At 37.0% G+C, this 12,256-nt stretch overlaps 1 protein-coding gene across 1 annotated transcript in view; it reads right to left on the bottom strand.

Moving 5' to 3' along the window:
• Pkhd1 (PKHD1 ciliary IPT domain containing fibrocystin/polyductin) overlaps nucleotides 1–12,256 on the bottom strand; it is a 563,112-nt gene that overhangs the window by 340,166 nt on the left and 210,690 nt on the right. Inside the window, exons 44-46 of the mRNA XM_008825215.3 lie at nucleotides 11,281–11,393; nucleotides 9,079–9,184; nucleotides 6,913–7,047 (exon numbers count right to left, since the gene is read on the bottom strand). Coding sequence (XP_008823437.1) covers nucleotides 6,913–7,047; nucleotides 9,079–9,184; nucleotides 11,281–11,393 — 354 coding nt within the window. The remainder of the gene's footprint in view (nucleotides 1–6,912; nucleotides 7,048–9,078; nucleotides 9,185–11,280; nucleotides 11,394–12,256) is intronic.

The raw sequence follows: 12,256 nt of genomic DNA, 5'->3' as shown, positions 1-12,256 counted from the left end.
GCCATGCAGGGATGCAAAGGCAGATGGGGAGGGAAGAAGCCCCAAGATTTCCCAGGGAGTGGATTGAGTAGCTGGGTTGTACTGGATGCAAAGGATCAGGGAGAGTAAAGGTAAGCCTCGGAGTCCCAGAAAGAGGCTGTCCACCCCAGAAAGAGGCTGGCGGGTGTTGCAGGACCAGGGAAGTAGAGGGTGGTGAGGGCAGGGCCAGGACCAGAAGCGGTGCTCCTGGGGACCAAGAAAGGGACTGAGTTGGTCTGGGTGAGAAGGATCAGGAAGCAGTATTGGTTCCCCAGGTGTCTGGGGCCCCAAGACTAGGAATTGCACGGGGGGCGGGCTCCCAGTTTTATTAACAAAACATGAAATGATGAAAGATCAGATAGAAACTGATTCAATAGGAGAATAACATCCATACCCCCTCTCATGTTTCTATAATCCTCGAAAGTAAAATTCAACCAAGCAACTTTTGAGTTAAACTGCACTATAGATCATTTGACTTCACATGTGTCTATAGATTGTTCTATTCAACAGAAAAAGAATACATATTCTTCTCAGCATCATTCTTCTCTAAAATAAATTGTATTATGGGACATAAAGCAAGCCTTAATAAGTACCACAAAGTGAAATAATTTCTTGTATCTTGCCAGGGCATAGTAAAGAAACTAGGAATCAACAACAGGATAATTCACACACAAATACTTGAAGAATAGGCAGTTCACTAATGAATGAAGAGCAGGTCATGGAAGTACTCCCAAAGGAAATGCAAAATTCCTAGACTCAAATGAAAGTGATAGCAAAATTTACCAGTGACTCTGGTATATGTTTGGGTTAGTAACATTTATGATTATAAGTACTTCCTTTAAAAAAAAGACAATCTCAAATAATCTAAATATGTACTTGAAAGTCTTAGAAAATAAATACACGTCAATCCCAAAAGCAGGCAAAAAATAATATATCCCCGAGTCACTGAGTACTAAGAAGAGAATAGGATAGTATGTTGTACTGAAAGTCCATAAAACTAAAGATCAGGAGAACTGATTCTCGTATAGTATTCCACTTCCCAGTTATATGGCTCCATGGAAGCTCTCTGAGCCTGAATTTTCTTCTTCACAGAACAAGGAAATTGAATTAAATGAGCTCTAAATATGTTTTAAAGCTCTGAGAGTCTACACAGATTTTTTAAAATAAGACAAGTAAAGGACCAAAATAGTTACAAAGTGTTAAATATCAACAATTCCAATTGCAAGCTTGGTAAACAGAATTTGGTCATGAAAAGATACTTGGTACCATTATAAAATAGATTAGCACATCATGATTGGAATAATAAATTACTACTGTACCCAAAGACATAGATTAAGCTCACAGACATATTGTGCCAAGGAAGCCAGGAACAATAGAGTAATGTATTCTATAATTCTGTTTATATAAAATTAAAGAGAAGAAAAAAATCAATTCATATCAGTAGGAGTCTGAATCATGGTTCCCCTTTGGTTGGAGAGCGAGTATAGCGTTCGAATGAAAAGGACTATGAGCCACTGCAAGAGAAATGGCTTGTGTTTATTTATCTGAGTGATACATACATAATTGGCTTCCTTCATAAAGGTATACTGAGCTCTTCACTTAATGATTTGTGCACTGTTCTGTATAACTGTTTCCAAGAAACATTTACTTTCAAAAATAAGATAAATACACTGACCTTGGGAGTACATGCCTTTAATCCCAGCACTCAGAAGCAGAAGCAGGTGGATCTCTGTGAGACTAAGGACAGCCTGGTCTACACAGTGAGTTCCAGGCCAGCTGTGGCTACAGGGAGACCAGGTCTCAAAAACAATCAGAATAAAAACTAAACAAAACAAGAAACCAAAGGTAAGACAAATGCAAGGGGACAGTAGCAGAAGATGAGAAAAGGTAGAAGTCCAAGCCCTTGCCAAAACACCAACTGAAGGCTGCTGGGAAAGGGACGTCAACTTTTCTCCAGGGATACAACACAGCCCCTGAGAGGTTACCCTTGCTCTAGCATATGGTCCCACACAGGCAGCACTAGGTGGACACAGTGGGTTAAAAGAAGAAAAAAAAAAGCACATGGGATGGAAGGCAATAGCTGGGGGAGGGTACAGGAGAAATTGGAAGGGAGGGAATAGGAGGGTCAGTTTGATCAAAATATAATATATACATCCAAGAAATTCTCAAACAATTGAAAAACAGGATAAAAAGAAAGTAAAGCAGTTGAAGGTTTGGAATTGCTCTGTTAAAGTTTAGCAGTGCTAATGTACTTCTGACACCATTAGGACAAACAAGCATGTTGAAAAGTTAATCCCAAGAGCTAAAATATCAAAACATATTGAGTAAGTTAGAGGTGGGGAAATATTTTTAGAGATGAAATGCAGTTCAAGACAAATCAGTTTTTAAAGTGGAGAGAAAAAAGAAATAAAGAGAAGTGATTGCAAATGGAAGGCACAAAATAAGGCAGTAGAAAAAAATGCAAATATATGGGAGACATCAGCATGGATGGTAATTGAAACCATGAGGGAAAATGAGATTTCTCCCAGCGGGAGCAAGTGTCTTGAGAAAAGTAGGGGCCCTGCAATAGAATTTAGAGAAACAAACAAACAAATAAAAAAAGAAAGGTCTAAAGTAGGGTGGACAGATCTGCAGGTGAAATGGGAAGTCACCCCTTAGAAAAGGAAGAATGAAAGAGCCCATAGCACCTACATGAACATTGTAAGTTTATATTGTTAAATTTCCTTTCAATTTTTAAAAATTATTTTATTTATTATTTTTGTGTGTATTTGTATTGCCTGCATGTAGGTAAGTGCACCCATGTCATGCAATGCCCACGGAGGACAGAAGAGGCCGTTGGATTCCCTGGAACTGGAGATATGGACAGTTGTTAGCTGCCATGTGGGTGCTGAGATTTGAACCTGGGTCTTCTGCAAGAACAGCCAGTGTTCTTAACTGCTGAGCCACCTCTCTAGCCCTGTAAGTTTATATTTTTATTATAACAATTTTTAAACAAATGAAGAAACTGAAAGCCTAGTTTTCCTTTTACCCATTATCCAGATTCAACAATTTATATATTACCATTTTATCCTTATCAGCTTCTTTCCTACTGAATCACACAAAATTTATTTACAGGCATTATACCACCCCTAAATATGTAGATGTTTATCATGTAAGCATACATCATATATCATCATAACACCATTAGCATAATTATGTAAAAACTTCTAGTCACTTTCAAAAATGATAATTCATCACAATAGGAACAAAAAGATAGCCATCCTGCTAATATGCAAAAGTAGGGTAACCATAATTTAAATCTAAACCAGGGTATTTCTATACATGAAAGGGAGTGTTAATTAGAATGCTTGGGCAGTGGGTATAAGCAAACTGCTCAACGAAACTAAGATGTGCAGTGATTTTACCCACATCACGTTTTCCTGAATATTACAATTGTTCTTTGCATGTCAACACAAAGATGATACAGTGAATGAGTACCAACATATACACAAGTTCCCGAAAGGAATAAAGTTCCTTTCTTCTAACACAAAGCAGAAGCTAATGTCTGTTGTAGGATAAGACTGCTTTAATATAGCCTTATGCTATCAATTAGATGTGAGTGAGAGGTCTGCAAAAGGGACAGATTTTCTGAAAATTTTAATTCCTAAAGGCACAGTAGGCATGAAGGATGAGGCAAAAGTCACAGTTCTGTACCCTGTCTAGCATCCCCTTATATTTAATTTTTTAAACCAACAGACATCTGCCAACAAAGTGATTCCTAAATAAATCTAAAACTTCATTAATGAAAGATTGACTAGCATTTTTCTTGTTTGTGTCAAACATGGGATTTCCAGGAGCCTTCAATACATGTTTATCTTTTTCTAATGAATTATATTGTGTATGTTTAAGACTTACAACATTATGGCACTCCAGTAGGCAGTAAAATAGTTCTTGTAATAGGGTGATTTAACATATCTATCATTTTCACATATGTATTCATTGTTAAAAGGGCAGCCACAATCTACTTATTTAATAAAAATCGCTCGTGTGGTACAATTTTGTTACCTTAACCCTCATAAAGTACATTACAACTTTAGATTTATTTTAGATTGCAGGTACAAAGGTATGGAAAACAGCATGGGGCAGATGAACTCAACCAAAGAATCTCCTTCATGAGACACTCTCTTGGGGCTAGACTCTCACAGAAAATAATTCAGGAGAAATTGCATAGGAATGAATAAATGTTCACTGCTAAAGCCACCAACCTTGTAGATGTAATCAACAGCATTTGATCATGAATTAGGATATCACCATGGCCCTTTCTCTGCAACACTCAGCATGGATCTGTAGCTATCATTTCAGGAGTCAAAGCATCTCTCCACTTCCTTACCTGTTCATTTATTCCTAACTACATCATCATTTAGGTAGCAGTTAGTTACGAAATGGCATGTTTTTATGATTTTGGTGACATATCTATTATCTACAGTTCTCCAGGACAAAATTGTTCAACATTTTCATCAGGAAACACTTGTCTTGTGCTTGTTAAGAGTCTCAAAGGCCCTCAGCTAGACAGAATTTCTAGTGAAAACCTCAGGGGTGTGATTATTTTTTATTATCTCATGGTAAACACCCTTTGGTCATAATTTTATCTTAACTTACATCAGTCTTCCACTAATTATGATGTCTTCTTTACATCAATTAAGATACTAAAAAACTAATTTACCAAGACAGTTACTCAGTTTGATGGGCATCTTTTTTTACATGTTTATAAGGTTATTTCTAGACTCAGGGTCCTTTGATCTTACAGCATCACAAAATCTAAATATGAGTGCCATCCCCTCTTGCAAACTACACAGTTTGAAAGAAGAATCATCTCTAAAGTGTGATCCTCTCAGAGAGAAGGAAGAATTGCTGGTTATTACCTCCTGCAAGGGATGGTTCCAAAGGGAGTTAACTAAAAAGACTTGAGAACTAAATATAGGAGAATTAACTCAATAAGAAAATAATTTACAAAATCTTAGTATCTTGTATATTTATGAAATAATCTCCAATGGGAGTATAAGAGTCAATTATCATATGAGTTTCTTTATTTTTTTGTTTTTACTTTATGTGTATCAGTGTACTGTCTACATGTATGTAAGTGTCGTGCAGTGCCCCAGAGGTCAAAAGATGACATCGGATCCCCTGGAACTAGAGTTTGGATGGTTGTTAGCCACTGTGTGGGTGCTGAGAACCTCCTCTGCAAGAACAGCCAGTGCTCTTAACTGCTGAGTCATCTCTCCAGCCCCATCATATGAATTTCTATTGAACACCTTCAGAAACAAACTGAAGTAGTTTCTTATGTATCCCAAGAATGCTACAAGTCTCTTCCAGCTACAATTTTTGTAACAATGCTGTGCTGGTTACGATTGATTGTCAACTTGAAAGAATCTAAAAATCACTAGATGTGGCCCCCAGGCATGGCTATAAGTGATCACCTAAATTAGGTTGAGATAGAAAGTCCCACTCTGAATGTGGCCTAGGGTCTGGGACTGTATGAAAAGGAGAAACCTAGCTGGTCACAAGCATCCATTCAATCACTTCTTCTTAATTGTGACTGCAGAGGCCAACTGCCTCGAATTCCTGCTCCCATGACTCCCCTACCATGATGTACTATACCCTCAAACTGTAAGTAAAAATAAACCCTTTCAGGTATTTGTCACAGTAATGAGGAAAATAACTAATATAAATGTGATTACTAATATCCGTGTGAATCTTCAGAAATAAGAACATAGGGAATAACTGAAATCTGAAGACTATGAGGCCAGGGGCACTCAGTAAACCCCTTCATGGGAACTTGACCTGCTACCCCGGAAAGGACCCTTTGCTTACATTCTGGTGCAGTATTTCCAGAGGCAAAGGAACCTTTTGTAGGTAGGGCCTGGTTGGCAGAAATATGTCATTAGGGGCAGAATCTGAAGGCTATAAATCCAGCCCCTGGTTCCTATAACACTCTCTACTTCCTGTTCTGCTGGGATACGAGAAACCTCTACTGCTCTCACCACCGTGCCTTTCCTACCATGATGTAATGAAATCCCCTGAAACTGTGAGCCAAAATAAATATTTCTTCCTTTAAGTTGTTTCTCTTGGGTATTTTGATCATAGCAATGCAAAGGTAACTCTCACAGGCTACCCTGGTGTGTGTAATGATGCAGTCATCTATAGTGGAATTTTTATCATGCAGGAACTCACACTTAGTAAAGTGCTAAGCAATCACATCCATAATCTTACCACACTATAACAAATTATGGAGGCCCCTATTGCCTGGTTCACCCTCTTTTGGAGAGCATGCTAAATGGAGTAAGGATCTCGTTAATCAAATTTTGATGTACCTAGCAGAGAAACAAGATAGATTCTGTTATTCTGGCATCCATGAGAGGCTAGAGAAAACTAAACTCATTTAACAGAGTGAGGTCTTTTGTTTGCTTTTATTTTTGAGACAGGGTCTAATCTTATATCCCCTCTGACTTCAAACTTGTATCAAATCTCCTGCCTTAGTTTTCCAATTCCTGGAACTATAGGTGTGAGCCATAATGCCCAATTAAAATTAGTAGTTTTAATTTTGAATTTGCATACATAAAACTAAATTTAACAGGTAAATTTTTTTCAAGCTATTAGCACCTAAAATCACTAGATGTGGTTGTGATTTACTGAACACATAATATTGAAACACTAAGTATGTTTGAATTATAATATTAATACCATCCCTACTGTGAACAAAAAGTTCCTCTTTACCACTAAATATAATGTTCATCAAAATTTTCAATCACAATTATACACACACAATACATACGCACATCCTAGATCATTAGGGAACCCAGAATATATGATTCTGTTTTGATCGGCAGCCTAAAACAACCACACTGAGGCACTTACCTTGTGGGCAAAATGACCAACTAATAAGCTGTCAGTAACTGAAGTATTTGCATCACTTTCCAAGATATCAAGTCCAAAATCTCTGCATGAATAAACTTGGAAGTTTTTCAGGTAAAGATTGCTACTTCTAGAAATCTATAAAATAACAACTCAAGTTATGCCAAAGGTTTGAGAATTGGTTTTTCTTGCAGTCTTCCTAATGCTTATTTAATTATTGATCAAGTATAAATAAGTAAGCACACGGTGCCATATTTAAGAAGTTTTTTCCATCAATATCAGCACAAACATCTCAAAGTTGCTAGTGAATTCCCTTTGGTGCTAACCCCTATGTAATTTACAATTCTCCAAATAAGAGCCAATATATTAAAAGGTCAATGTGAATTCTCCACATATTTAAAACATTCTTATAGTAGCCAAATAATGCAAAATTAATTAATATAAGCAGCATTCAAGAACTTCAGTGCTTAACATGTTAAGTAAGTGCATATTAGCTCATATAGTAAGAAGATTGCAAACACAAAATCAATCATTCAGCTTGTCTATAGATTCACTATATATATCCAAATGGTTGGGTTAACACCTCTAAATAGGGATAATGTAATAACAAAATTAGTAGAGTTGAGAAATATCCCACTGTTCTGAGATGAGGCTACTGGTTCTCACCTACATCTTATATTAACAAGGTGATCATGGGCAAAACATTTAACTTCTCCTAGGCCTTGAGGCTCACCATCTTTAAAATAAGGATGGAAGTCAGGACTAGAAGATGATCTAACATGGCCATCTTTTATTTGCTTACTTATTAAATAGTATCATATTTACATTCATACTTGAACTGGAAGTACCCTATTGAGGCTTAGATATATTTGACCTTTAAGACATTCACATGGCCTTCATGACTACTGTATCTTCATTTGAAAGTTTTATAAAACGATTGTTCTTTGAAGACATATCTATGATGTGTGCACAATAGGTAAGATCTAAACTAATAACTTGAGCACAGCTGTTACCAATTATAGGTGCCCACAAACATACCCATTTGCAAACATACTCAAAAACAGTAACACTTAGCTTTACCTGGAGACTCTCTTGATTTTTAATGGGAAACCAACATACAGGGGCAAAGTGTACCTATTTGTGGTGTGAACACATCTTTCACACTGGGTTCTCATCTTTCTCTCTTCTGGAAGAATTACCCAGGATTTATGAAACTTGGTGAAAATAAGATATTTTTCAACCACTATTTAACATAGAAATTGAATAGCTCTTTGGTTAGAAATCCAATAATTCTTATCTGTGGGACATCAGTAAATATTTCACCACCACAGAAGTTAAAAGACAAAATTACAACAAAATAATAAACACCATTGGGAGCTCTGTTACCAGCTATTCAAATGACATATTTTAAGCTTTCTTCATCAAAATTGTCTTCCTTTTATTGGGCACCTGAATATATGTTTGATTTTTATTGTGATTTAATTATGTTTTTTATCCTAGTCCCTAAGTGTTCTGTAAACATATTTCTTCACCTATGCATCCTAGGCTTCCGATTTCGAAGTTTCAAAGACCAAATATATGTAATTTCCTCTGTGTAGCATCAAGGAAGCTAGATAATTGTAGTTGGTTTTAATTAACAGCCAAGAATTTTAATAAAAAGTATATAAATGTGAATCTATTTTTTTCTTTTGAGAATAAAGGAAAAATCAAATACAAATTAAAGTAAGTAACAGCTGGGACTGCAACTGTTTCCTAATGAGGAACTATGCTTTTCTATGACTGAATCATGTGTTATTCAGGACGCTGGAATATCAAATTCACATTTGTGTCCTGACTTTGTATCTGGATGAGCTTCTAATCAAGTATATGTTTTTGACAAGATCTTTTACTTTCTGATTCTTCATTGTTTGGCTGTAAGTAGGAATTGGAAGGGAAGAATAGATGAACCTCTACAACTGAGACCTCCTGATGTCATCTCCACACTCCTGTTCTCTATTAGGACAGTTGATAAAAACTGTAGAGAAAAATGGCCTCTGGTACAGAATTTGATCATTCAATACCTTTTACACACACACCTATGGGTATTGTGGCAACATTACAAGTTCCCTCTAGCATCAAACATTCTGCTTTAGATGGAGATATGTACTGACCTATCTCTAGAATACATACCTGGGCACCGCCTGCACTTCCCCAAACCCTGAAGTTTTGGATCACAGTGGGGCCAGTGTGATCATTCCAAGGTGGTTTAAATTTAGGATATATGAGGAGACCATACCTAGAGAGTAAAGCAGACAAAGAAATTTAATCAATGTGTTTCTAATCTCTCATTTTTCTCATTGGAACTAAAAATGCACTCTAAAATTTGTTACATTGTAGGGGCTGGAGAAATGGCTCAGCAGTTGAGAGCACTAAGTTTCTCTTGCAGGGGACTGGAATTCAATTCCCAGAATCCACATGATGGCTAAGAGTTTGACTCCCAGCACCCATATGGCAGCTAACAATCATCCGTAACTCCAGTTTCACAGGCTCCAACACCCTCTTCTGACCTCCAAGAGTACATCTACCTGCATGTAAGCAATACACTCATACACTTAAAAAATAAAATAATAAATATAAAAAGTTGATACATGATGACTCTACATCTTTATAGATGGGCATGTAATGTTTCAATGCATGTTTGCATTATGCAAGAGTGAAATTAGGGTAAACATGTCTATCCTCTCAAATATTTACCACTTCTTTTCGTTGTTGTTGTTGTTTTATGTTGGTTTGTTTTTGCCTTTTTGTTGTTTCTCTGACAGGGTCTCCCTAGTCCCAACTCACCTGGAAGTCACTATGTGGACCAGTCTGACCAATCCCACAGAGATCTGCCTGCCTCTGCCTCCCAAGTGCTGGGATTAAAGCCACACATCACCACAGCAAACAAATATTTACCATTTCTTTACAGTAAAACACACAAAGTCCTCCATAGTTTCTCAAAATATCAAGAGCATTATCATTATCTGTAGCTAACGTACTGTCTAGAACACCAAAATTTACTTATCCTGCCTAACAATAACTCAGGCTCATCAACCTTTCCTTATTGCGTGTGTGTTCCTTTCATTACCCATTTGCCAGGTGATAAACATTTAGGTTGATTCCCCATGCCTTCTAGTATCAGATGCCCTCACCTTCTATGTTAGAGAGGGATTTAAACAAGTCTCTTGTCTCTCCATGGTGGGCGAAACAAAAGTAAAGAGCCTCTCTTGCAGGAATGATATCTCCACTGGGCTCCCAAGGGCTCAGCACTGGCAATTGCTGAATCCTTAAGATTCAGTTCCTACCTCTAGTGAAATTTTTCTAACTACAAAAGTATATCCTGCCCAATGGCTTCTAAAGTGACTCATTTTTTCACTTCTGCCACCAAAAATCATAATCAATATACTTACAATAGCCAAGAAAACAAAGTAGGCTTGGTGTCTATCAACAGATGAATGAATGGAGAAAACGTAGTATGTACTTATGATGAGATATTATTTAGCCTTAGAACAAAATTCCTGTCTTTGTAGGTATATAGGATACCATGCCCAATTAAATGAAATGGATTCTGAAGAAAGAGTACTACCCTTAAATCAGAAATCTAATAGATCTAAAGTCCAGGGTAAAACTGGTTGTAAGGGGTTTGTGGGAGAGCAAACTAAACTGCCTAAGTCTAAATGTATAAAATTTCAGCTGTGTAAGATAAGTTCTAGAAATATACTATATAGGGCTGGAAAGATTGCTCAGTGGTTAAGAACATTGACTGTTCTTGCAGAGGACCCAGGTTTGAATCCCAGCACCCACACAGCAGCTAACAACTGTCCTTAACTCCAGTTCCAGGGGAACTCGAAGCCCTCTTCTAACCTCCATGGCATTGCATGACACAGGTGTACTCACATGCAGGCATAACACTCGTACACATAAAATAAAAATAATAAATAAAATATTTTTAAAAAGAAATATGTTATATAACATAGCATGTATACCTAACAATAGTAAATACTTGAAACTCTGCGAAAAGGCTACATTTTATGCCAAGTGTTTTTACAATAATTAGTGAATGAAGTAATAGGCCACAAGACAGATTTCAGAGGTGAATAATGTTGGTGCACAGACTATACTGTTGGATCCATAGACGTATACTTCTCTCCAAACTTACCACATTTTATACATAGGCATGTACAGCAATTTGCATGTCCACCACTCTCTAATAACATGGTTATAAAACAGTATACTGTAGCATCATAAAACCTCAAACAGATGCCAAAAAGTGTGCACCCTTCATGTGTAAAAATCACAAATGTGAAATCACAAGCATCACTCTCAAGATGTAGATTAATTTTCGAATGTTACCTTGTACAGGAATGTGCAGTGTTGTGAGTGAATGAGAGGACTGGAGCTTCGGATGTTTCTCTGGTCACAAGGTGGAAAAAATAGCCATAGCCAGCACCACACACTCTGTTCCCCTATAGAAATTAAAGGCAATTTGAAAAATATTCAGTGCATGTTAAGATTGCTGAAAAGAAAGAACATTACTGGCTCTTTCTATTTTCTTAATCAATTATTATCAAGTATGTTGAAGCCTTTGTGGACTCATCCCTCCTAGATCCCACTATGGGCTCCAAAATTCTCTTATTCCCCATCCTCCAGGAGGCTCCACGACACTGAATTACCCATCTCAGTAACTGGCATCTCATTTTAAATCCTCCTTGAAGTTTCCACAGTGAGAAGGTTAAGGTGGCCCAAGACAATTGAGTCTGTCCTCTTTGATGCAGAAAAGGACACACAGTGCTTCTCCAAGGTAGAGAACCAAGGATACACAGCCTTCTCCCTGATTCCTTGAACATACAACAAGGGGGCTATCGACAAAGGCCACACAACTGGACTAGGCAAGTCTTAGTTCTAAGACGCACTGGTTGAGTTCAATTAGAAGCCAGATCTCTTCAATATATTTTGTTCTGTTTAGATTATTAATCATCGCAATATTTCTTTATGGGGTTTACTATCTAAGCAATTTAATATCTTTCATATTTTCTTATGAGATCTAGATCCTCTGTTGAAAGCTCTGAGTTTGGGAATCTAATTCTGGTCAAACAGAATTATGATGAGGCTGTTTTATAAGTTCTATGAAGTGTCTACAATATGTTCATTGCTATCTAATATACCTTAAGAAAGTGAAAAATAATGATTTCCTGAAAGGTCTAACCCTGTATACAGGTGTATTTTACTTCATCTACCCAATGTTGTAAAGTTTTTGATTCATTAACACCATCTTAAAATCAGACTATTAAAATAAAAATTCAGAATTCGGCCTTCTGAGCCCTAATTC

The sequence above is a fragment of the Nannospalax galili genome, unplaced genomic scaffold (genome assembly GCF_000622305.1).
Source record: "Nannospalax galili isolate Female #2095 unplaced genomic scaffold, S.galili_v1.0 scaffold329, whole genome shotgun sequence".
In the NCBI taxonomy this organism is placed as follows: Eukaryota; Metazoa; Chordata; class Mammalia; order Rodentia; family Spalacidae; genus Nannospalax; species Nannospalax galili.
Note: the sequence above shows the minus strand (reverse complement) of the source record. Positions and strands in the feature narration are given on the sequence as shown.